The following is a 27840-nucleotide window of genomic DNA, read 5'->3' on the forward strand; positions in this document are numbered from 1 at the left end:
GGTACAAAATTTCTGCCTGTCATCTTAGGAAAGGCCAGGAGTTTTACACCATCCTGTAATTGAAAACAGAAAAATCAAAACTAGCATAGAGCTGCCTGCTTCTTCTCTGACCAAATTGTTGCTTTTCCTGAGGCAACGTTGGCTGTCACTGTCTTAGACTGGGAAGGGCAAGTTGGTAGAATAATATGTAGTTTAAATAGCATCTCCCAGGGGAAGTCCCTCCTCACACTTAGTATTACATGCAGTAAGATAATCAGCAACTAATCATTTGATGCTTAACTAAGAACCATTTCCTCTTTGAACTGGTCTGATCCTGATGAAGGTGCCAAGAGGCCCAGGTATTTTTCTTAAATTGTTCATTCTGCTGCAATGACAGCTTCCATAAAACTCCAGTTTATGAACCAAATTTGTTGTACTCTCCACTCCAATATTATAATGCAAACCTCAGAGATCAGAATATCTTGTAAGATATGTAAGCAGTTCACTGAAAACACCAGCGTGGATAACTCCGTCGATGACCTCTTCTGTCTAATATCAATTTTGGAAAATACTTTCCATTGCAAAGATTTAACCAGCGTTCTTAACCTACCACAAAACCCCTTATCTTGTCCCCCCAACTTGTTTGGTCTGAGGGCTTCTTCTTAGCTGTCTCAGCTTCCTGCAACACACTTAGGCTTTTCTCTTTTCAAAGGGGCTGGGAGCTGTGGAGGTTCTGAGCTAGACAGAAACCCTGTGGTTTGATTCCATTAGTGTATAATCCCGGGCCCAGTTGCAAGCAAACTGCAGTATCTGCTTGCAAAAATCCTGGCAGCCAGGTTCTAGACACAGACACCACCGGCTGTATGCATTCTTCCATACTGGTTTACCCAAATCTTGCCTGGAGCCAGCCAACCACAGCAGAGAGAATCCTACCTTCCATCATGGTGGCAGAATTGCATTCCTTAATTTCCAAGAAGTCAGAAAAAACACAGGAGGATACACTTCCAGGTCCCAGCTAAGTCCTCAGAAAGCTGCCGCTGAAGTCTGCTCTGCTTGCTGCCAAGCCAAAGGAGACAAGTGTTAACCCGAAAGACAAGCCATGGATGCTGCTGGTGCTGCTTCACCTACAGTCTCCCAGGAAGATGCTGAGAGAGAAAGGCAGAGGAACAGCAAGCCGGCGAGCTGCACCGCCTGCGCCGCCTCGGCCAATCCCTTTAGCTCTGGACCGCGTCACATGGTAGCCAGCCTGCATCTCCTGACACAATACCCCCGGAGAGCGGAGAGCGCACGGAACCCATTTCCCTTCCCCATTGCCCGCCACCCCCACTGCCTCCCGCTCCTCTCCAAACACACAGCCCCTTCCCCACCTGGTGACGCACTTCCCCCGCCCCTCCTCGTGGTCCTTGCAAGCCTATTGCGGCTCCAGGGCGCCCGATGATCTGAACTGCCACCCTGACAGAGGATGCCAGCGAGAAAAAAAAGCCCAGGAGGCTGAGCCCAGGGGATTTTTTTCTTTGTTTTTCTGTCTTTTATTTATTTATTTTTTAAAGAAAACACTTCTTAGTAATTCCAGGTCTTGACAAAACACTTTTACATTCCTATTCCAACCTTGTTTTGACCTGAAGGAATTTCAAATGTCAGCGCCGGGCCTCTGCGCACATCTGTCATCTGTGGCTGGCTTGCGCTCTCTTTCTGTCTCTCTGCCCCCCCCCCCCCCGCCCCCCCCCCCGTCCTGTCTCTCTGTCTAGGTGTCTCTGTCTCTCCTTGTGTGTCTCTTCCTCTCATTCACGAAAGAAAAATCAATTCGCTGACGTCACATCATAAACAACCATCCCCCAAAGGATGATGCAGGAAAAAAAAATCACCCTAGCTGCCTTTGAAAGGAAGCAGGAAATTAATTGCGCATGACATGCCCAAGGGCTGGCAACTGTCATTAAAACAAAGAAACAAAAGAACCCACCCGATTCGGGCTCAGGAATCAAACCGGCGATGCTCCAGCTCATTTCTAGGGCGAGAGGCGGGAGAGGGGGCTGAAGGCAAGAGCCTAAGCGTTGGCCGCCGCAGGCATGTGCGCGTCGCCTCCTCCCACGCACTCCGCTCAGCAGCCGCGACCCCGGGGCTGCGGGTCCCGCCGTCACCGCGTCCTCCGGCGGAGCTGGGCGGACGCTCGCCCCAGGTGGGGAGCCTCGCTTGCAGCCTTGGCTACAGCTGCCAACTGCAGCCCCTGCTACATGGCACGTTTTGCAAGACGCGCCTCCAGCGATCTTCAGTCGCCTAGGAGCCCAGTCGTTCACCCCAAGGGAAATCCAGAGGAGGGCAACGGTTCCAGGTTGCGCTGGAGGAATGGGCGGAGCCTGGGGCTTGGCAACTTGCTAGGATGGGATCTGCCTGCCTGGAAAGGTTCAGGCACAAAGTCTGGTGGAGCTGAGGATCTGTCACCTGAGTGCTCTCAAGAGCCCTAGGAGTCCTTCAAAGGGAGGGGCTCCCAGGCCTGGTGTCCTGCCATGCTGGGTTTAACCAGGTCAAACAGCCAAGCAAAAAGAAATAAGTTGAACCGAGTAAGGAAGGCCTATGAGAGCCTACGGAGCAGATGATGAAGATGGGAGGCTAGAGAAAGGTCTTTTTAAACTAAGGAAGAATAGCAGAACCGGGGCTATGAAAATGCCTTTATTGAAGATCAGATCAGAACCTCTAACAATAGGGCTGATCGTTTATAACACCCTCACTTAGTATTACCCAGATCTCGACATAGTCTGGCTCTTTCCTCCAGAGGGAACATGAGATACTGGTGACTGTGAAATACTAAAGAGGCCAAGCAAAGAGAAGAGACGACTTAGTCAAAATCAAAAAGTAACTCAGTTCCTCAGCAACTTACAAGGTTCTTTTAATTAAAAAAAAAAAAAAGCCTCATTATTTCCCCTCAAAGAAACATCTTTCTGTGGCTTCTGCATTTAAAAATTAAAGTCTCCTGAGAGATATGCTTGCTTGTGGCTTTCCCCCTATGTCTATGAGGCAGTAGAGTTTTAAAAGGAAGAGATTACAAAGTAACACATGTCTTAAGGACAAGTCGATCTGCTCTAAAACTTGCAGTGAGTTATTGCATAAAGGATGTAGGTGTGTGATTAGCAAATTATTTTAATGAAGACTAACAACTTGGATGGACACTGGTGTGGAACAGATTGGAATCCTGGCTCTTCTTCATTGTGGTCTGAGACCTTAGGCCAGTCATGCAACTCTGGACCTTGGTTTCTTACCTATAAAATGGAGATTAGAATAATACCAAGTCCACAAGCTTGTAAACCAGTGTTTCTCAATCTGTGGGCCATGACCATTTTTTAAGTCAAATGATAGGGGTTACCCAAGACCATCAGAAAACTCAGATGTTAGCATTGGGATTCGTAACAATAGCAAAAGTACAGTTATGAGGTACCAACAAAAATAATTTTATGGTTGGGAGTTCCTACAACATGAGGAATGTATTAGAGCATTAGGAAGGTTGAGAACCACTGCTATAAATAGTAATAAAGCAAATCTGTGGTAATGTTTTACTGTATCCCCAGATGTATTCTGATACTCTGCTACAAAGTTGCTTAGTGTTGTGTCTACAGCTTTGTTAAGTCCTCCATGTTAGCTTTACATAATTAGTATCACTGACACAGAGGAGCTGGCACATGTGTCCAGAAGGTTGCAGCCAGAAACCAGAATGCGCAGAGAGCCACACCCACTGAGAACAGTGGTGAAAGATAAGGTGAGGCAGAGGGCCAGCTTGCTGGAGAGGCCTGAAAATCGGCTGAAGAGGAAGTAGAGCCAAGCAAGACTAATTGGGAAAATCCAAGGCTGATGGAATTTTAAGATAGTTCCGGGGGAAAATGGATCGAACTTGAGGTGGATGTTATAAAATAGATAAGGAACTCTGAATGGGGAAGGTCAGTTGGGTGAAGTCTACAGGAAAATGAAAGCAGGAAATGCAGGAGATGGGCCATGGCTGCAGATAACAGGGAGAGTCTGCTGCCTTTGCTCCAGTCCTGGCTCTAGTGTAACAGAGCAGAACCTCTCACATTTACTGGAAGCTCGCACCGGTTAGGTATTAGGATTGCAACAAGACTAATAGCTAGACAGAAAGATATATAAACAGCCAGGAAATATGTAAAAGATTCTCAAAGCCACTAATTACCAGGGAAATACAAAACCAGTTAAAATTGTCTATTAACAATAAGACAAAAAACATAACAAATTCTAAGGGAAAGTTGAGAAAAGAGAACTTTTGCACACTGTTAGTAGAAGTGCAGTTGTAAAAACAATAGGAAGCTTGTTCCACCTGGCAGAGGACTACTACATGGTCTGGCAGTTCTACTAACATATATATATATATATATATATATATATATATATATATATACACATACATATATATGTATATATGTGTAATATATGTGTATATATATGTATATGTACATATATACATATATGTATATGTATATATGTACATATACGCATATGTGTATGTACATATACATATATGTATATACATATATGTATACATATATATATACACACACACACACATATATATACACAAAAGGAAGGAAAGTAGTATGTTAAAGAGACATCTGCACTTACCTGTATATTGTGTTTATCATTGGCAATAGTCAAGATATGGAATCAGGCTAAAAGTGTCCATCAACAAGTAGGTCAAAGATTCTTGTTCTTAATATATTTTGAAAAGTTTTAATATACATAGTAACATTGTACATATTTACAAGGCACAATGTGAAAAGTGCCTTACATAAGTGAAAAGATGTAGCATGCCTAGTGATTAGATCAAGGTAATTTACGTATCTGCCATCTCAAGTTGTGTATGTATGTGTAAGAGAGGGGGGAATTTGAAATCTTTCCTACTAGTTATTTAGACAAACACGACTAGTATAACTGTCAGACCATGCGGTAGTCCTCTGTCAGGTTGAACAAGCTTTCTATTGTTTTTACAACTGCACTTCTACTAACATCATGTAAGAGTTCTCTTTTCTTGGCTCTCCCTCCGAAACTGTTATGTTTTTCTTATTGCTAACAGACAATTTTAACTGGTTTTGTATTTCTCTGGTAAGTAATGGAATTACACATTTTTAAATACCTCCTGGTTGTTTATATATCTTCTTTTAAGGTTGATTCAGAACATTTAGTCAATAATTATTATGTTTATAGGGAAAACTAAATGTGAAGCTAGGCTTGCCTCAGAAGGACCAACAAAGAGGAGTGTAGAAAAAATGGTCAGGTCGGTCCTGAGGCCAGATACTTTTCTCCACAGCTTTATCAGCTGTTTGCTTTGAGCCCTTCAAGAAGATGATGTTATTATCTCAATTATAAGAATATCCAAGGAACAGATTTCCATTTCACATTTAAAACACACTCAAATATGTTGTTAGGAAAGTTCAAATACCTTGGTTTTATCCCCTCATATATTTTTTTTAGGGGAACATGGTTTTGCTCAAGAACATAAGTGGCACTTTAGATCGTGCTCTTTCCTTGATGACAAGCCCCAAATAATTTCTTGCTGCTGAAATAATGGGACTTCCCCACCACACACACAAATTTGGCTGAAATTGAAGTCTAAAGATCATGAAAAAAAATGGGCTTGATGGCTGGCTAGAATCAGAGTACAAGCATTGCATGGGGCCCTGTTCAGGATGACAGAAATAGATCCAAGTCACACTAGGCTCACAGATCAGGTCTTTGGCCGACAAAAGGCCAACAACCCAGGTACTGATGTCACTAAACACTGGATTATGTTTCTGAAATTAGGTTTGTATTGGGGTAATACTCACTAGTTATCAATGATTTAGAATAGGATTCCAGTGTGCTGTAGTGGCCAAGACTTCAATTCTAGTACTCCAGAGGAAGGTGGAGCTGTGAGTTAAAGGCCAGCCTTGTCTAAGTAGTAAGCTTGAGGCCAGCCAGGGCTACATAGTAAGACCCTGTCTCAAAATAAAAATAAAATACATACATACATACATACATACATACATACATACATACAACAATACAAAAATAATGAAAGAAATTAGATACATATCATATTCTCAAAAGTTGGACTTCTTTATTCATTTTAGATTTTAGCATTTTAGGGGATTATCTCTTCCTATTTCAAAACAAAACAAAAACAAACAAAAATGAAAACAGAGGGGGAAGTAAAGGAATGAGAACTGGGTCGTGAAGGAGGAAGAAAAGTTGACCTAAGGAGGACGTTTTAAAGGTGCTCATCTTAGCAGAACATTTGACTCTCCATTTCATTCTCTCCTTGGAGGAAATCAATGACTGTGAGAGGGAAAATGTTGCCCAAGCACTAAGATTGGCAGTCGCCCCTGAGGAGACCCAGTTCTATGAGTCACTATGAGTGAGAGATTCATAATGAGGTGAAAGCAGAGGAGTTGTTGGTGAGATCCTGCTGTTCTTTTTTAAAATATCCATATCCATATGTCAATGTGTAAAACATCTCTACATGAATATATATTTTGTATACACACGCATGCATATATAATACTCTTGGTTAAAAAGAAATAATTACAACTTGAAATATTAATGAAGTAGACAAAAGGAATTTGTCTGTCTAGTTTACAAACTTCAGGAAGAACAGGACAGCTGAGGGAAAGCAGATCCAAGACACATTGTGAAACTGCTACCAGAACCAAGTACTAAAGTAGCAAATGTATTTTTAAAAAGTATCTATTTTTAAATTCTGATAGTTTCAGGACTACAGAAGCAGTAAGGGGACTACCCATCTCTCTGTCTATCAGTCTAGTAGTCACTCTCTCTCTTTGTCTGTCTTTCTCCTCTTTCTTCCCAGTATACCTTCTCTTCATAGTACTTTCTGTCCATGTGATCATGGACATTTACTGGCTATTTACTGTCCAATATCTCCATCAAGGGAAGGACTCTGATTGCTTTGACTTGGATCATTGTTCACTCTCTGGATCAATCCATGGGGCCATGCTGATGAAGCCTCATGGAAAAATTTATATAAGACAAATACCACCTTTAACTTATTTGCATGTCCAATATTGGGACCAAACTTGGGGATGGGGAGTAAGGGAAGTTTAGATGACAAACAATCCAGAACAACTTGAAATCCTCACATTACAGAAGTGGCAGACACAGTTTCAAAGGGAAGAATGGACATTATTACCAAAAGAGATGTGAGGAAGAAACAATGTAACAAACCAACTTATTACATAGACATTGCTCAGTGTATCACGTACAAAAGCACCCTAGACATAGAGACATTCAAAATGACACAGGGACCCCCAGACAGCAGACTTGAGAAACTGTGTGTGAATGTTCACACACTGCATGCAGAGAGGAAGCTATACTTTCCCATGGGACTGCAATTCCTTCTTGCTGACCACTTAATCACACATTGTGTACTCAGTGGAACATCCCTGTCCAGAAAGCCAGGCATATATACTTATGTGTGTGCTGAATAAATTTATACCAACTACTTGTATTGCTTGATCAAGCCCTACATTTAAAAAGACAGGTACTACCACTGGAATACACTCACAGAATGAGAGCTTTCAACAGAGGAAAGTAAATAACTATAGTTTAAACACCAAAGCAGAGGAAATTACTTGACAGCAAAGGAAACTGAAAAGATAATTCTTAAAAATAAATTTTCAAATTTTGATGTAGTTCCAAGGATACAGAAACTGCTATATTCATAATAGCCAGAAATTGAAACAGCTTAGATGTTCATTGACAGATGAATGGATAAAAAAAAATGTGGTACATTTGTACAATGGAATATTAGTCAGCTGTTTAGAAAATGAAATTTGTAGGCAAATATTTGGAGCAAGAAAATAAAACATCCTGAGTAAAATAACCCAGACCCAAAAAGACTAATATGTTCTCTTATATGTGAACGTAAGCTTTTAAGCCTACAATAGGCATGATACAATTTTTATAACTACAAAGATTAGATGTAGAGTAAGGTACTAGGGGGGAAGAAGGATCATCAATGTAGAGGAAATAGGATATATAGTTATGGAAAAACAGATGGGAGAACTGCAATGGGAGAGTTAATGGAGTAGGAGAGGAGAGGATAAAAAAGGAAATACATCAAGAAACAGTTAACCAGAGGAGCCATATTAAACCTACTACAATAGAGGATTATTAAAATACATACACATTTGAAAGAAGTATAAATGGAGTCTCCAAATAACGGGAGACAAAGTCCAACTAGACATCTTTCACTACTAATTGAAACCTGCAGTGGCAGGAATGTGTTCCAACTAATGGAGCTGTTGGCCAAAGGGGCCCCCAAATAACTCACACTATCACCAAAGCTATTGATTACTTTACACAAACTTGTGGTAAGACTCTATTGATGAAGACAACACTTACATATCTCATTAAGCACAGAGAAGTCAAGCTAGTGTTTAAGCAGAGCCTTCATCTCTACTGCCTAGTCTTCATGGTACTGGCAGGTACTAGAAGGCACACTACTAGAGAAGAAAGGTAACCACCAACCCAGCTACCAACTCTACAATTTACAGTGATGACCTGACTGCATGATGCACTGGTGTATATGATGCCACATTAGTAAACAACCCATTATCTAATTGGATCCAAGACCACCCCATGAGATGGAACCCATGCCTGACACTGCCAGGATGCCGAAAACCCGAGACTAGAGGAAAGCCAAATAATATTGTTCTGCTAAAGGAACACAGCAGTAAAATGACTCCTGATGACATTGTGCTATACCCATAGATCAGTGTCTTAGCTTCCTCTTGCAGTAGACGTGAAGTAACATAGAGACCCACCACCAGGCAATGTGCATAGGGTAAGAGACGTTGGAACACAGTCCTAAATGGAATTTCTTCATCAAACCTTTCCCTTTGGTGCTCAGAAAACTATGTGGAAGAGAAGACTGACAAAAGATCCAGAGGGGATTGACACTACCAAAGATACAGACACAGACACAACAGGACTATTGCAAAAAAGAACTCACAGAGACTGAGGCAGCATGCACAGTGGCTGCATAGGGCCAAACCAGATGGTGTCCCAGTGCTGAGAGGGAGAAGCAGACATGAGCTTTTACTCCTGAATAAAAAGCTATCTGCAATTGAAAACCTCTTACAAAGCAAAGGGAAAAAAAAAAAAAGGTTTTCTCAATGAACCCTCACTGAATAATAAACCTCACTCTAAAAAAATCCCCATGCCCAGCAAAAGATGGTAGATTCTTTTCGGTCAAATATTGTTTCGTTTGGCCTTGTTTTAACCTTACTGGTCTTTTGATTATATATTATTGTTTCTGGTTGTGTGTGTGTTTCTTGTGCTTTTGCAACTTTTATTTGTTTGTTTTGTTGTTGCTGTTTGCCCGTCTGGGAGGGTGAGAGCCATAAAATTGGATATGTGGAGATGTAGGGAGATGGGGAGGATCTGGGAGGAGGTGAAGGAGCAGAAACTGTGATCAAAACACACTGTGTGAAAAAAATGTATTTTAAAAAGTGAGAAAAAAAAACAGTAAAAGTGGATTGCTGCTGTGATGATGGGTATAATAAGAACCAGAAAGATATCATGTATGTAGGATCCTGACTTCTAAAATACTGTTAAATACTGTAGTAAATGATGACATATACTGCTGAGATCAAATACCAATAGGTACAGTGTCAGTGTCCTTAGAGTGTAGACACACACAGCAGTATGGTTGTCACCACACTCAGGGTTGCTACTGTCCTTAGGATAGATTCAGATGCAACTTTAACAGTCCAAGAACTACACAAGAGTGTAATCTCAAAATTCACTTTGTAAATTATGGATCGTGACAAATTTAATAAAACTAGACCATATCTTTTCTTGCTTATGGTTGCTGACTGAAAAACTTTAATTATCAGCCAACAAAAGCATAAAGCATATCATAATATATACCACAATGCATTCTATTCTATGAGTAATAAAAATAATTGAGCATTATGTAATAATACAATTACCAATATTAAGCTACTTGACCTGGTTTCATTACTGCTACTAACAAACATAAAACACCCCTATGAAAGCAATTTAGGGAAAAAAAGAGCTTATTTGGCTTTTGATTTCAGGTTATGATCCATTATTGTGGGGATGTCAAGGCAGGAACTTAAAGTCGCACATCCATAGTCAAGATCAGAGCAAGAATAAATGTATGAATCCTTGCTTGTTTGCTCCCAGTAAGCTTTTTCCTCTCTTATGCTATCCACGATAAACACACACACACACACACACACACACACACACACACACACACTGCTTAAGATGTATTATACCCACAGCAGGCTGGGTTTTCCTACATCAGTTAAGATAAAGAGTTAAGACAATTCCCACAAACATGCCCAGAGGCCAAATCAATGTAAGACCCCACTCCCATGTGATTCTAGGCTATGTCATGTTGACAATTAAAACTAATCATCATGCCACCAAAACAAAAGTTATATGCAATGATCTCCACAAATTTTGCAAAGATCTTATCTAAGTTTTTTTACTATGACACTTATTAAATATATTAAAGTTACAACAACAACAACAGAGATTTAAAAGCTTTCCAGGGATAGAACACACAAACCTCTACTAAAAAAATTTTTGCATCTTTTTAAGTGGAGACAAAATAATTTATTTTTCATTACCAAAAACTGAAGTCAAGAATAAGACTTAAATGTCTTTTCTTATTATTATTTGAAATTTGGTCTGATTTTATAGATGCCAACCCCCCCCCAAAAAATCAGGGATGAAAAAGAAATAAGATGCTGTCAGAGACATCATTTGCTTATTACACTGTTTCTCTGTGTGCAAAGGAAGGCTGTATCTACCTGTAAACAGAGTAATGTAACTGAGTTACAGTCAACAAAGTTTTCCAGACATAGATGTTACAAATATCCTGCAGATTCTCTGTATTTTCCTCCAGCTTCCAAAGAAGACCCTTTCTTGCTCACAAGGAGGTTACTATGTGGCTCTTCTTATCTCACTTTTGGACAGAGACCTGTGTGGTTTTCCTTAGGCTGTAGAAGTGTAGACTGTGACTGTCTGTAGTCATCTTGTTTGCATGTACACAACTAATGTGCAATCCGTGTTATTACAATGACTAAATAGCACTCACTGGGCACTTTATAAACATATTTTGTATAGCTTTAAAGGCTAGAATTTCAAAATCAGTTCCAGAAGTGTGTCTGGAGAGAACTTTTTGTTTTACTCATAGATGGTATCACCGCCCATGCACTCACATTGCAGAAGAGATGGGAATCTCTGGAATCTTAGGGAACCTAATCCTATGTAGGAGTTCTTTATTATAAGTATAAGCATAATCTTTTGCAAATAATTTATTCAATGTATGTTCTAAACAGAGGTAGAGGAAGGTAATGCAAACTGGAGCCTTCAATCGAGGAAGCACTTGACGAGCAAGAATGAAGCTCACTCTGCATCTAGAAGTGCCCTGTACAACGTAGTAGTCTCTTGGATGCATGCAAAGTGCCTAATCTAAGAAGAGATGAAAATATAAAATACACTCTGGATTTAAAGAGAGTACAAAGCAAAGAGAACATAATATGTCTCATTATCATTTTTATGTTTATAATATGCAGGAACAACAATGTTTCTCTACATTTGGTCAAGCAAAACATTAATTTATTTTAAAACTTATGGTTATTATTGTGTGTGAACATATGCATAAGTGGGGAAATAGGTCAGGAGAGGGTGATGGGTGGTGACTGTGATCAAGTACATGACACATTTGAACAAGTACATCAGTGTGAACCCATTGCTGTGTGCAGTGAACAGACACTTAAAACTGCAGGATAAGCAAAGTTAGCTGAAGTACATGTAAGGACAGGGAGAAAATATAGGCAAATGCTAGAAACTAGAGTATATAAATAAAACTGTGGCCGGGCAGTGGTGCACAGACTTTTAATCCCAGGACTCAGGAGGTAGAAGTAGGCAGATCTCTGTGAATTCAAGGCCAGGCTGGTCTTCAGAGAAAGTTCCAGGACAGCCAGTGCTACACAGAGAAACCCTGACTAAAAACACAAAACAAAACAAAGCAAAACCCCACAAAACAAAACAGCAATGTAAATGCAAACAAAATAATCCAGAAAGCAAAACAAACAAAACAAGAAATGAAACTGTGGTGATAATCAAAGCAAACTAGAATGATCTGTCAGGCTGTGACAAAGTTTTGGGGACACAAAGATGGAAAAAAGTCTTTGATGAAGCTTGTAGCTTAGGGAGGCAAATGAGCTAATAACACTGGCAGGGCAGATGGACTGCAGATGTTCCAAATTAAGGCATCTCAGTGGATGAAGGAGGAACACACAACAGTCTTCATGGCCCTTCCCAGAGATGCAAATACTCTTTAAATATTCTTACAGATTTTTTTTTCATATAGCATCCCTGTTGCCTAAATTGATGTATTGACTGCCACTTCCAGTCCTCCCCCTGCCTCAGCCTCTAGAGTCTGGGATTGCAGGGACATCCCACCATGCTCAGCTCTTTTAGGCCTTTCCTTAGTCAGCCCCACTCCCTTTCTGCTTCCTTGTTCTCATTTTTCTCTCCAATTTTAGCTTCTCCTCCCCTAATCCTTCAGGTACCAGATGTTGAACAGGAAGTAAAAACATTTAACATCACACTCTTACCTAACCACACACTCCCCTAATCACACACTCCTCTAATCTCACACTCCTCTAATCTCACACTCCTCTAATCTCACACTCTCCTAATCTTACACTTGCCTAATCTCACACTCCCCTAATCACACACTCCTCTATTCTCACACTCCTCTAATCTCACACTCCCCTAATCTCACACTCCCCTAATCTCACATTCTCCTAATCACACACTCTCCTAATCTCACACTTGCCTAATCTCACACTCTCCTAATCTCATTATGCTAATCTCACACTCACCCAATCACACACTCACAATCTCATTGCTGCTCTATCTTTGATCTTTCCCCCTTTCCACCCACGCTGACCTATTGGTAGCCACTCCTCTTTTCTGAACGCCCTGCCCCCATTTTTTCAACTCCCCCTGGTCAAGTAAAGGGACAGGTAGCATTTTTTAGCTCCCACCTTACCTTCCATGCCATTCATTAACTGCCAATCAAAAGTATCTCCAGAGGGTGGCTTTTCTGCTCACTGTTCTTACTACCAGCCTCTCCCCACCTCCAGTAAGGCTCCCCTCTATGACCTCAGTGGCAAGCTCATAGTCCTCTCCATTGCCTACCTCCTCTCTCAACCATGACTTATGCATCACTTCTGTAACCAAGGCACCTACCTCACAGCTCTTTGGCTTTTTCAGTTGCCACTGACCTTACCACATCTTAGTTACCCAGTGCATAAACACCTTTTGAACCTCATCTTTGTTGATATTTAATATTTCACACATTTTCTAATCTGTTTACCAACAGTTCTCTGGTCCACACAGACCATTCTAAAGATCACATTAACATTTTAGAATTCTTTTTCTACAGATTTTTATTTCTTGAGTTGTTTTCTTTGTATTTCATAGGTTTTCCCTGTAGTCACTTCCCCAAGTCTTAGAAGCTGAATCCAAAGGAGTAGTAAGGTCAGAGGGAGCAGCATTTCCCTGAAGCTCAATAGCTTGATAGACATTTTCTCACAACACTCACCTAACCTGGATGGAAATACGTGTGCATTTCTTTCTCTTAAGTCATTTTGCACTGACTATACCAGTTTTTTTTTTTTTTTTAAATATAAAGCCTATATCCATATACTCTAGAAAGAAAGAACCAAACAAGCTGAAACACATGTATGTAGAGAAATGGAACATGAGGCATTGGCTGGCATGACCATGCAGATAGAGGAGCCCCATGGCTCACAACATGGAGCTGTTGGCCCCAAAAGCTGGTAGTATAGTTTTGACATCTCAAGAACAAGGAGGTCAGTGTCCAATGGCAGCAGAAGATTGATGGTCTGCTTGAGTAAAGAGAAAGATAGAACCTTTCTTCTGCCTTTGATTGTATTTAGGCCCTCAGGGGATTTATGCCACCTGTCTACAGTGTGAAGATGTGTCTGTTTCTACTTTGACTCAAATGCCAGTATGCTCTAGAAACATCCTACCATCAACATAGCCAGAATCTAATTGACACAGAAAATAGAACCATTACACAGCCCGAGTCATCTCTTATTTATTTGTTTGTTTGCTTGTTTATTTATTTATATTTTGTATTGTATTTTATTTATTTATTTATTTATTTTTACTTATTCACTTCACATCCCCCTCACTGCTCTAGTGACCCCCTTCCTCAATCCTTCCCCCAACCCCTCCTCTTCTCCTCTGAGTGGGTGGGGGCCCTGTGGGTTTGTCCCCTACCCTGGCACTTTAAGTCTCTGAGGCTAGGCACACCCTCTTTCACTGTGGTGCAGCTAGAAAGAACACATTCCATGTATAGGCAACAGCTTTTGGGATAGCCCCTGTTCCAGTTGTTTGGGACCCACATGAAGATCAAACTGCACATTTGCTACATATGTGCGGAGAGGCCTAGGTCCAGCCTGTGTATGTTCTTTGGTTGGTGGTCCAGTCTCTGAAAGCCCCAAAGTTCATCTCTGAAAGTCCCAAAGTTCCAGGTTAGTTGACTCTGATGGTCTTCCTGTGGAGTTCCTATCTTCTTTGGGGCCCATAATCCTTCCTATTCTTCCATAAGCATCCCCAAGCTCCCTCCACTTTTTGGCTGTGGGTGTCTGCATTTGTTTAAGTCAGCTGCTGTGTGGAGCCTCTCAGAGGACAACTTGCTCCTGTCTGCAAGCATAACAGAGTATCACTAATAGTGTCAAGGATTGCCCATGGGATGAATCTCAAGTTGGTCTAGTTATTGGTTGGCCATTCCCTCAGTCTTTGCTCCATCCCCCAAGCCTAATCACTTGTAGACAGGATAAATTTTGGGTTGAAAGTTTTGTGGGTGCGTTGGTGTCTCTATCGTTCCATTGGGGGTTCCTGCCTGGCTAGAGGAGGTGATCTCTTCAGGTTCCAAATCCCAAATATTGTAAATCACAGCTAACAAGTTCACCCCAATTGATTCTCATGGGTGCCTCCCTCACCCAGGTCTCTGTTTCCTGCTGGATATGCTCCCCACCTCCTCGCCACCATCAATTGAAGATTTCCATTAATTTTTATGGCCATCTAGCCATCTTTCTTGTCCTTTCCCACACTTGATCCCAAGTCCTCCAACTCCCCTTCCCATCCCCGCTCCCTCCTAGCACGTGCTATCTCTTGAGTTTTTGTTCTTAGCTATTCCGCTGGTTATATGATAGAACTTCAGAATTGTTATTATTTGCATTTCCCTGATGACTAAGGACTTTGAACATTTCTTTTAAGTGCTTCTCAGCCATTTGAGATTCCTCTGTTGAGAATTGTTTAGCTGTGTACCCTATTTTTTAATCAGGTTATTTGGCTTGATGATGTCTGACTTCTTGAGTTCTTTGTAAATTTTAGATATTAGTCCTGATTGATTAAGATCCTTTCCCAATCTGTAGGCTGCCGTTTTGTCCTACTGACAGTGTCCTTTGCCTTACAGAAGCTTTTCAGTTTCAGGAGGTCCCATTTATCAATTGTTGATCTTAGAGCCTGAGAAATTGGTGTTCTGTCCAGGAAATTGTGTCCTGTATCAATGTGTCAAGGTTATTTCCCACTAGTTCTATGAGATTTAGTTCTTGTTTTATGGAGAGGTCCTTGATCCACTTGGACTTGTGCTTTGTGCAGGATGATATTTCTCTTTTTTGTTTGTTTGCTTATTTGTGTGTGTGTTACTTTTGTTCCCTCCCTCCCTCCCTCCCTCCCTCCCTCCCTCCCTCCCTCCCTCCTTCCCTCCATTCCTTCCTTCATTTCTTCCTTCCTTCCTTTCTTCCTTCTTTCCTTTCTCCCTCCCCTTCTCTCTCACTCTCTCTTTCTTGTTTATTGGTTCTTTGTGAATCTCATATCATGTACTCCAATTCCATTCATTTCCTTCGTCTCTCTTACCCACTCTCTACCTTTGCAATCTTCTCCCCAACAGAGAAAAACAAATCTTGTTGTGGGAAGCTGTAGTGTGCCACAGTGTATTCCCCCACATAGCCTTTCGTTTAGACTTCTCTGCTTGCAAATGGTCATAGCAATGACTTGTTGGTCTGGTGCCAGGCCTCGGGCTTCTGCTACTTTATCGATATAGGAACCTCACTGGAACTCCTCTCAGATATTCCTGTGTCATGGAGACCCTGTAGTTTTGGATCTGTAAGGCTTCAGGTGCCTCATTCACTTTAGCAGCTCATCAGTAGGTTGGGGGTGGGCCACTCAAAGCCCTGGATCTATGTCTGAGAGGCAACTGAGTTGGTCCTTACTTTGGCTTTCCCACTCTCATGCCCTTAGGGCTGGCTCACTGCAACCCCACATCCAGGGCCAGCTCTACTTTGCTGCCCAGGCAAGGTGCATGGTAGTTCTCTTTAGTGCTGCAGCCACTGAGGGACGTGGCCAGTTCTCCCACTCTCACAGCCAGCTCTCCCTCCTGCCAAAGATGGTGCTGGATGAGGGAGGGAAGGAGGGTGCTTCTCTCTTGTCCATGCTGCCATCCAGAGAGGTAAGGCCAGCTTATCCACAACCCCCACATCCAGGGCCAGCTCTGCTGTGCTGCCCAGGTGAGGAGCAGGGACAGTTCTCCTGCTCTGATGATCTCGAGGTCAGGTCTCTTGTTTGCTGTAGGTGGCAAGAGTCCTGCAGCTGGATAGGGGCAGGGTCAGCTCTTCTGCTGTCAGGATCCCAGGACCAGCTAGCCCAGGATGCCAAGAGCAGTGCTGGGGCCAATTTTGCACAGCCCTCAAACATCTGCATGCCCCCAGTTGCAGCCCAGATTAAGGACATATGCCTGGCCTTTGGTGAGAACAGACTCCTGCTGCTGAAGGCCATGGTCCCAGACATGTCCCCTGGTGGTAGCACAGGCTAGGACGATAGCATGGTCCCAGTTCGTATCACTGGTTACTCCACCACTTACTTGCTCCTCTTAGTGGTGCCATGGTCTTTGAGTGTCTGGGGTCATCTCAGGAATCGTCTCAGGAGTGCTATGTCCTGCTTGTGCATTATGGTTGCAGGCAGAGGTCATCTTGGGCATGGTCTGCCCCCTCAGGTCTGTGTTGCATCAGAGTGCTGGGCATCTCAGGGTAGCTTCCTGACCAGGCTCCATGGTGATGGCCTGGTTGTCCTCTCACCTGGCCCTTTGTGAGAGTCATCTCTCTTGGGCTCACTCCTGTCCTGGGCCCATGGCCCCAGGCAGGGTTCTTTTAGTCTCTGGCTTGTACCCAAGGCCTGTCCACTACCAGACTGGTGGTCCTCTCAGGCTCACTTTTTTTCAGGGAATGATAAGCTATTAATTCAGATGTTCATAGGTCAGAACACTGGGGCTAGACATAGTCCCCTCTCCTCTTCCACCTACTAACGCACATGTACCACAGTAGCCACACCTGCAATTCTTCTAGGGACAGGTCTCTTATTTATTATATAATTATTCCATGCCCATTAATTATCATTTACTTGATAACCTGGTGGGAAAAGAATCCTTATACCCAACAGGATTTTCTTGATCATCAGGAAAGAGTTTTGTTTTGCCCAGGTTAGGTCATACCTTAGGATACAAGGCATTATTGACCCAACCAGTATCAGATGACTGTCTCTTGACTAATCATTGGGACTAAACGGGTACAGCCAGTACTGGTGGTTGACTGTTGTGAGGTATCCACTAGAGAAGACTAGGCAGACATGGGTTAAAGCCACTAGAAAGACATTTTTAGCAGGCTGGTGACTACACTGGACCTGAGTGCAGTCTCGAGCCTCTCTCAGGGTGAGCTTTTTAGCATGAAAACTACATTCTGTGTTGACATACATCAGTTCATAAGAACAGAAGCAGAACCACAGAAGCCAAAAAAACCAAGGTTACTAATTGAGGGACTTCCCCAGAAGTATGGACTTTGATGGATTCAGTATTTATTCTCATTTTAGCAGGTATTGGTACCTATATGCTGAGTTTCAAGGACTGAATGATACATTCATCATGGCCACAGATTAAGGTTTGGAGGTCTGTCATATGACAGCAATAATTTCTTCATAAAGAGATGTAGTAAAAAATTTTTTTAAAGGAAAGGATCCCACATTCTATTTCTTGGTTATTTCCCACACAATCAACAAAATGCTGTGTATTATATATGTTTATGTGTTCAATAATTATTTTATAAACAGTAGGCTATGCTTTATTTTGTTACATAAATCCAATCAAAAAAATTTTTTTAAATCATGTTTATCATGTTTTTCTGTGGATTGTATTCTTGTTTTTGCCAGCAACAGCCCCACTGATTTTTGCCTGGCGTTTGAGACTGAATGAAAGGGGTGATTTTGTAGAATTATATTCTTACTGTGACTCCCCCCAGCCTTTTAGGGAAATCAAACAAGAAATCTTTATGCTTCCTTAAATATCCTGTCCATGGGAAAGCCTGTGTGCAGGAGATAATGAAACAGTCATGGAGAGAAGCAGTCAGCTTTATTGACTGGTGCCTGCTCTTCCTATTGCTCTGGGTTGGAGGAACGTAGCCCATGTGTGCTGTGAAATACCACAGGCACAGTTTATAACGACAGAGATCTATTTCTCACAGCTGGGGCATGAGACATACAGAACCAACTGTGGGCTCAGTGTCTGCCGAGGGCTGTTCTGTTTCTGAGATGACTTTTTGTTTCTGCCTCCTCTAGAAGAGACCATTACAGGATGGAAGGGAATGAAGGGTAAATGGTTCAAATGCTGTGTGAAGACTTTTATGAAGCCCTTAATCCTATTTACAAGGGAGGTACACACATTGAATCTGTATAGAATGACAAAGAGTTCCTTCAAACCAAGGTAGGCTGTTAATTTGTCACATGCAAAGAAACACCAACTGAATCAACCCACCCCAGGAAGTACTGTAGTCTAAAATTCAATAACACTCAGACTTTTAAACATGATACAGAAGCAAATAGAATACAGAACCTGAGACAAAGAAAATAACAAAATCAGAAGACACCAGAGGTAGGACGGGGGTGAAAACAGGACTGAGCCCATCCTAGACCATTTATTATGAAAGAGCCCCAAACCAAAGTTCTCTCTCTCTCTTTAAAAGGTTGCTTATGAAAACCAGAGTTAAGGATAAGCTTAGTTCAGAGATGCTGGTGCAGGTTGATGGAGTGGTTCAGTGGTGGACAATGCTTAGCATGTCTACAAAGACCTGCCATTTGTTCACTGGCAACCCAAAAGCAAGCCAAGAAACAAACAAACAAATAAACAAACAAAAACCATCAATAAACAATAACACTCCCCTAAAAAATAGATACAATTGGGATTGCAATAAATAGAATTTCATTAAACAAAACCATTTCTTTTAGGAACTGGGTCCGCAAAAGGTCAATTCCACCCTAAAATAGTGTTTTCTTCACGTTTTCTTTACTACTTTTAAAATAATGACCATTAAAATCTAAATTATATACTAGGTCCAAATAGAAAAAAAAACAGAAAGACTGCTGAACATGCAATGCACTGTGTTGGCTAGGAAACATAGGTTATACAGAATGAACCCAGAAGACAAAGCTAGGTGGCTTTCTTGACAAATTTAGTGTCACCAGGATGATGTGCTGGGGTTTAGGTGAGGAGTTAATCAATTTGTGATGTTAGGCCTAGAAGGCACACACCATATCTAATTACCCAGCTGAAAAAAAAAAGCTTTCTCACACTGCATTTTCATTTTGAAAGCATAATTTCATAAGCCTAATTTCCTAGCTGGGTTTAACTGGATCAGTGTCAGGCAGTTGGCTCTAGAATGTCAATATTTCATCAGTTCACCCTGTGATTGCCATAGCTACCAAGGACCTTAGTGCTCTGCCCTCTAGAAAGGAGGGGTGAAGGCTTCAGTTGGAGCTTTATTTAGCAAATCCTTTCCATTTAAAAGCCATAAGCTCCTTGTCCCTGTCAGCAAGCGACTAGAAGGAGCCTTGTTGACAGATCCCATTAGAGGGGCCACTGCTGTGAACAGAGATGGGCAGAGCCTTGAGAGTGTGTACTGTAATCAAGTCTGACATGCCTATGCATATGTTCAAGTACAGTGTGTGGATGATGGACATACATGCAAACGTGTCAATCAGCTAAAGCTGAGCAGGCTTTCATACCACAGAGTGCAATACAAAACCATGAACCCTGAAGCTGCTTCTTGGAAACTGTGTAGTTGTGGTTCAGCAGAAGACGGGTATCCAGGCCAAACTCACCGCAGAACCTAGCACCATTAATATGTGAACCTCATTTTGAGAGTTGTTAATGAAACAGATCAATGTATGCCCGTGATATAATAGAAATTATGTAACTTATCCACTGAAAGTTAAGGTTAGGGAAGGCTCGGGGCTTGTACACAAAAAGACTGAAATAATTTACCATAAAAGGGACATAGCACAAAGGTCTCTGATCCTAAAACTTGCGTAATTGACAAACCAAATACCGCATCTATAAACTGGAGTAAGAGATGAGTCTTGCTTAGGAGATCATTTCAGTTTCAAGGTTACTTGAAAAGTAATGGTAGGGTTGAAAAATGGTGGTAGGGACATAAATCCTATTAAGTGGAAAACTTTGCACTCTGAATTGGATGTACACATTGAACGTGAGAATTGGAGTGGAGATGAATATCTTTCTTTGTAGTCTAAGGTAATGTAGTCATTGCTAACTTCATCACAGCATTTGCTGATTGTAATTCAATGTGTTAATTTCACATTGGTGATAAGCTTTACCATCATTGTAGTTCTGAACTATCATAGATGTGTGTGTGTGTGTGTGTGTGTGTGTGTGTGTGTGTGTGTCCCCATTTAAACCCCACAGTACTGATCTCTTTTATCTGTAACCTCAGTTATGCCAATAATAAACTGAGCTTGAGAAATGCTGTAAAGGACTCTGGAAAGTGTATTCATTTCAAACAGCAGGTAAAGCCTGGATTGCTAGTTTGTAGTCAGCACGGGGAGGACATTCTCTGAATTCTGAAGCTTCACCCTCCATTTATCCTGGTCTTTGGACCTGATCTATTGTTGATTGTCCCATTGATATATATATATATATATATATATATATATATATATATATATATCTTTATATATATGTATATAAAGAATTTGGTTTTACCAAACATTTTCCCATATCTATTTTCGGTATATAGGTTTATATCACTGGACATAACTTCCACAGAGTTTGTGGATATGAAATAAACCAGCCACAGATGGTCACTTGCTCTGTCAGTCTGAATTGGTTCAAGATAACAGAACTTACTCATAAGGGGGTGTAAGTGAAGCCAAGGAGTTCATGCCCGGTGGAAAGAGGTGGAGCTGGAGACATAATGGAGGCAAAGAACAGGTGGGTATGAGGAGTCTGCAGAGCCATGTGGGTCAAGGTGATGTCTGGGCTGCCACCAAGGGTCCATGACCGTACTACATCTGGGATCTGTGCTGATGACTGGCCCATGTTGCCTCTGAATCTTTTTTGGATACCAGTGGTCTAGGCTGCTGCCAGAGAACATGCTGATGTCTGGGAGCTGTACTGATGTTGGAGGCCAAACTGATCTGGGCAGTGTATGCTGCCACCTGAGGCCATGGTGATGCCCTGGCCTGATACACTGCTAAGTGCCATGTCTTAGTCCGCAGTTCTGCTGCAGCTGGGTTCTGTGTTGATGTCTGAGGCCCGTGTTACCACCAAAGACCATTTGGATATTCCTGGTCTGGACTGGTCTGGGTTGTTGCCTGAGATGGGGTTGATGGAACACTGTGTTGAGCTGGCCTGGCCCTTGCCTGTGGAGCATGGAACAGCTTCTCTGGTTGGTGTTGGGGAGCTGGCTCCATCCCTCACTGGCTGCAACTCTTGGGACAGCACCCAACTCTCCTGGGCAGTACAATAGAGCTGGCATGTTGGATAGGGAAAAGAGGGGCCTCACCTCATGCCTGGGCAAAGTGGGAGACCTATCCTTGGTGACATGGACATTGGAGAGCTGGTAAGCTGACAACTCAGCTTCCAATCAGGCTCAGAACCAGGGCTCTGAGTTGGCCCACCCTAACATCCATCCCATCTATGAACTCCTGGAGAATGTGAAGGGGCCAGTCCTGTAGATACTAAGTTCCAGGGTCCCCACAACACAAGACAATAACAGGATATCTGAGAGGAGTCTGCAGAGGATCCAGTACTGATAGTGTAGCAGAAGCCAGAGGCCTTTAACAGGACCAGTGATCATTGCAATGAGCATTTGCAAGTAAAACTGTTTGGGCAAAAGGATATACTGTGTGGCACACTGCAGCTTCCACAAAGCTTTTTTTTTTTTCTCTTAATGGGGAGATTCCAGATGCAGAAGACAGATGTGAAGGAATGAGGAAATGAGTGATATTGGCTACATCATCCAGCTAGGAAACAAACTAAAAGCAGTAAACCAAAATCTAAGAACCAGAATTAAATTTTTTAAAAATGTATTTTAATGTATTTAAAAATGTATTTTTGAGACCTTCATACGAGTACTATAATTGCATAATTTCCATCCCTCTCTTCTCCTCCAGTTCTTCTCATGTCTCCCACTCCTTCTCAAATACATGACATCTTATTTTTAATACACACACACACACACACACACACACACACCCTGGTAAGTCCATTTAGTATTGCTCATATGTATATGTGTTTATGACTGATAACTTGCGATTAGATAGTTTATTGTGGGCTCTTCTCTAGAAGAGACTGTTTCTCCCAGTATAAAAAAACATTTTTTTAAAAGTGGATTCTTAGGTGTAGAATAAGATGAGCTATTTCATTTTCACAATAGGGTTCTTAAATTCATGCATCTGTGTATGGGGAAAGTATGTCTCAATAGCAGTAGACTAATTTGTGATTCAGAGAACATATACCATCCTCATGTTGATGTTTTCTGTCATCAAGAGGCCATGCAGGGTGATAGCAGGGCAGCTGCTTAAGGATGATGGGAAATATGGCACACCAAGTGAACTTTGAGGGCACGAACCTTCACTGACATTGATTTGCTGCCAATTACTTTCTCCACTGAAGACAGTATCTGTGTGGGATAATCACACTGTGAATAAAGCATTCTGTAACTCAATAGATGGTGGTTCTAGTAGAACTACTCAAGTAGGAAAGACAATTTATATGCCTATTCATAAATGTTCAAGTAAGAACAAATACTGACCCACAGACAGCTGGCTGGTTTTCCCAGAGAATACTGCCATGCTGCAAAACTAATTCATTTTTGCTTTTGTCAGCTTTTCTGCACACACCACCAGCATCTACACACACATAAGAGAAGAGCTTTGCCATCCCCTGAGCCTCACCCCAGTGGGAAGGCTTTGGCACTTTCCATGGGTCTGAGGTCCTTAACTTAGCCATACCCATACCAAACAGTACACATTCCCCCAGGATTTTACTCTCCAGGGTTTTCTGGGTCTCCACAGTAAAATCTTCTGGTTAAAAAAAAAAAAAAAAAGTCCAGGCCCAGACAGATTCACTGAAGAATTCTACAAGACATTTGAAGAATTAGCATCAAACCTTCTTCAAATTATTCTATAAAAGAGGAAATAGATGAATGCTTCCAAAATCTTTTTTTCCAATCTAGTGCTTCCCTGATACCAAAACCGGGTAAAGAAACCACAAAATAGAAAATAATAAACAGATTACTTTAATGTTCATAGACATAAAAATTCTCACTAAAATATTTGCAAAGCACATTTAAGACACAAGAAAAACATTATTTGCTATGGTTTCTTTTCTGATATTTAGGATGATTTGACACAGATAAATCAATCAATAAAATAATCATGTGAATGAATTTCAGGACAGAAATTACATTGTTTCAATAGATACAGAAAAAGCTTTTGATAAATCCAGCATCTCTTCATAATAAAATTCCCAAAGAGATTAGAAATGGAAGGAGCATCTCTTAACATAACAAAAGTTATATTTACTATAGATTTAGATTTACTATAAATCTATAGAAAACATCAAGATAAAGAAAAAATTGAAAGCATTTCCACAAAGATCAAAACCAACATCAACATCAACAACAAAAACCCTGTCCATTCTCTCTACTTCTTTCTATTCAATATAGCACTTGAAGTCTTTGAGCATTAAGGGAAAAATAAAGAAACTACAAACAGTAGAGGAAGGAGTTAAAAGTATCCTTATTTGCAGATGATGTATTCTTCTACATGTAAATAGTCCGAACAATGGCATCAGAAAACTTTAGGAACTGATAAACACTTTCAACACAGTGGCAAGATGCAAAATTAACACACATTGTTTGCTTGGAAATAGTGCTGGGCACTGACAAATGGGATATCATGAAACTGAAAGACTCTGTACAGTGAAGGAAGTCATTAGTTAAACGAAGAGACAGACTACACAGTGTAGGAAATCTTTGCCAAATAGAATCTGACAAAAGATTCTATATTCAATATCTGAAATATTAAGGAGCTTAAAAAACTAAATACCAAGGAAACAAACCACCCAATGGAAATTCAAGCTAGGGGCTGAATAGAGAAGTTTTGAAACAAGATATAAAAATGGACAGTAAATATTTTTAATGTATTTTGGGATTGGAGAGATGGATCAGTGGTTACAAGCTCTAAACATTCTTACAGAGAAACAGAGTTTGATTTCCAGCACCCACACTGGGTGGCACACTATTGACTGTAGCTATAGCTTCAGGGCATCTTATGTTCTATTCTGGCCTTTCCCCCCACCCCCTCTCTCCTTATACACATACACATACATAATAACAATAAATGTGTTCAATAGCCTATGACAGCAGAGAAATGAAAATGAAAATTAATTTGTTATCCAACCTCCCTTTAAATAAAAGAACTATCACTACATAAACAAAGAGAATGAATATGGGAGAGGGGACTGTCTATTTGGTACTGAACTAGATTGACTGTATTCTCAGAACAGCACTGTGCTGTGTTGATAACGCATACCATAGTGAGTTGTCATATATTTACTTAGTTATTTGATGCTTCTAACTCCTACTAAGCTATAAGTCTCAGGACAGATTATTTCGTTTAGCACTATATCCTTTTGTTTATCATTACATCACAGTACCTGACACACAATAGGTGCTCAATAAATATTTGATGCAGGTATCACTTGATAGCATTAGACCATCTCATGCAAAGCAGAAAGCAGGGTACATAGGAAAGCAAGGTATGCAGCAGCAGGAGAGACTTTCAAGCCTCATTTCAGTGACTGTCTTGCTAAATGACTGTAGGCTGGTCCACTAAATGCCCGCCTCACTAAATAATGAAATAATTGAACCTTAGAGAATGCCTATCAAGGTTCTTAGTGTAACTTCTCAGTGTGGCCAAATATTATACATTTAATTTTAACTTTGGTGACTGCCATTTTTATCTAAACAACAGGAATAAAAGTCTATAGTTTGAGGCAAGACTCCTTTGTATTCAAGGCTAGTAAAGTCTTCACTATTTTACCCATGTGCCTTAGGAACTACGTTCATGTCTGTTTTTTTTCTTCACTCTATTGTGCTGGCAAAGGTCTTAGTTTAAGAATTCTGTACATTTAGTTACATTTCTAATCCTGAATCTGTGCTTGCTGGTTGCCTGATCTTGATGAAATAACTTCTGACAGTTTCAAATTTCTCCTCTATAAAGCAAGAGTGGAAATAATTTCCCTATAGAATTACTTGAGGAATAAAATCAGATTATCTTTGTGAATTTGAAAATCTAGTAAAAAAAATAAACTGATCTAGGTTTAAAATAAGAAAGTGTGACAACAGGAAAATTGTGTGTGTATGTGTGAGATGGAGATAGAATACATAGATAGATAGATAGATAGATAGATAGATAGATAGATAGATAATAGGTAGGTAGGTAGATAGATAGTAGGTAGGTAGGTGATATATAGGTAGATAGAGAGAAACAGAAAGATAGGTAGGTAGATAGATAGATAGATAGATAGATAGATAGAAAGATAGATAGATAGATAATAGGTAGGTAGGTAGATAGTAGGTAGGTAGATGATATATAGGTAGATAGAGAGAGATAGAAAGATAGGTAGATAGATAGATAGATAAATAGAAAGAAAGAAAGAAAGATAGATAGATAGATAGATAGATAGATAGATAGATAGTAGATAGATAGTAGATAGGTAGATGATAGCAAGATAGATAGATACTGGTCTTTGAGTGTGACTGTGTGTAAGCTTGGGTATGTGTGTGTATGAGAGAAATGGTTTATGTGCACATGCACATCATATGCATGCATGCATGCGTGTGTGTGTGTGTGTGTGTGTGTGTGTGTGTGTTACTGAAGCTCATGCAGGTACAGCACCAGCTTCTTCATTCTTTCTACATCCTTGGTTTGTCTTACCTAGGTCTATCCTGAAAAGGGGAGAAATGATAAATTATCAACCAGCATCATCCAGAAAAGGAAAGCCATTAATCCAGTAGGCACATGGGAAACATAAAGAGTTCTTCATTTCAAACAGCGGTGCTAACGATACCAGACATTTATGTTGTTATTTCTTTAAAATATTTTTAAGTGCAAGAGTAAAGAGTGGAGACTGGTGTTCCATCTTGGAAAGTATCCAGCATAATGCACAGCATTTTATAGCATCAGGTACATTGAAAGATTGTTTTCAATTAACTAAACAGCTTGGGTATTAAAACAATATCAACTCTTCTCAACCCTATTTTCCATCCTCCTACTCATGAATTTAAAAAAATCATTTAAGAAAAAGGTTTTAAAGGTTTCTGTGATCTATAAAATATGTACATTTTAGAGCATTTTTTTCAGACATGTGCCTAAGGGTCTAACAATGCCACTATCTATTGTGCATTTTTGTCTTTTCTTTCCTATGTGTAAATGTGATGATTGTACACTTTTTGGAATGTATTATGGTCATTTAAAATGTGCGTTAAATGTGTGATAAGCAAATAGGAATAGTGTTACCAAATCTTTAACTATTGACCAGACTTATATGTTGTAAATTTCATATCATTCTAGGCATATTGAAATGTATACTAGATTATTTTTATCTATAATTACCCTATTGTTCTCAAAAGAACCAGAAGTAATCCCTTCCTGCTATGCACTGCCGTTATTAAACTTCTTATCATCCCTCAGCCCCACCCTCCCTAGTCTGTAGTGGGCAACATACCACTCCATTCTTTTACAACTGTCTTATTTCCACACATGAGTGAGCACATGTGGTATGTGTCTTTGTGTGCCTGGCTTATTTCACATAACATAATGACTTCCATTTCCACCCATGTGGTGGTAAATGACAAATTTGCATTCTTTCCGTGGTTGAGAAATATTCCATTGTGTAAATATACCCATGTTCTCCATCCATGCATTCATGGCAAGGCATCTGGGCTGATCACGTTTTAGCTCAGAATACTACTGTAGTAAATGTGGGAGTGAAGGCGCCCATCCTCTTGATCCAGTGATTTCATTTCCTTTAAATACATAACTTGTAGTAGAACTGCATGTTTCTGGGTAGTCTGTAGTTTTTGTTCAATTTCTATATCATTTTCAATATTTAATTTATACTCTTATTAACAGTATATGAGACTTATCCTTTCCCTGCATAATTTTGCTATGTTGGTTTACCTTTTTGGTTATAACCCTTCTAACTAGGATGAGATGATCCATAGTTCACTGTGGCTTGACTATATTCTGTCTCCATACAGAGAATCTTACCCATCTTCATCATCCACGTCCTCACATCCTGCTGGGGCACTAGACTTTTCTATGACAAAATTTAGTCTCCTCTACCCAGAATCCTTTGCAGTCTTCACAGTCCTC

The 27840-nt window shown here is 40.7% G+C and overlaps 1 protein-coding gene and 1 non-coding gene across 25 annotated transcripts in view; both read right to left on the reverse strand.

Moving 5' to 3' along the window:
- The window catches only part of Sgip1 (SH3GL interacting endocytic adaptor 1), a 217617-nt gene extending 204453 nt beyond the window's left edge, over positions 1-13164 (reverse strand). For 5 of the 24 annotated variants that reach the window (XM_034503534.2, XM_076934589.1, XM_076934599.1 and 2 more), the window contains exon 1: positions 913-1244. In XM_034503534.2, coding sequence (XP_034359425.1) covers positions 913-922 — 10 coding nt within the window. In that variant the 5' untranslated portion in view covers positions 923-1244. Of the gene's footprint in view, positions 1-912; positions 1251-1939; positions 2288-13072 lie in introns of those variants that run through there. The other 19 variants (XM_034503535.2, XM_076934597.1, XM_034503530.2 and 16 more) reach the window with 11 other exon arrangements.
- A 4174-nt stretch (positions 13165-17338) lies between these two features.
- LOC117709715 (small nucleolar RNA SNORA17) lies at positions 17339-17466 on the reverse strand. Its single transcript, XR_004606957.1, has one exon. It is a non-coding gene; the product is annotated as a small nucleolar RNA SNORA17 (small nucleolar RNA).
- Positions 17467-27840: the final 10374 nt, after the last annotated feature.

Source organism: Arvicanthis niloticus, chromosome 5, assembly GCF_011762505.2.
Source record: "Arvicanthis niloticus isolate mArvNil1 chromosome 5, mArvNil1.pat.X, whole genome shotgun sequence".
NCBI classification, from domain to species: domain Eukaryota; kingdom Metazoa; phylum Chordata; class Mammalia; order Rodentia; family Muridae; genus Arvicanthis; species Arvicanthis niloticus.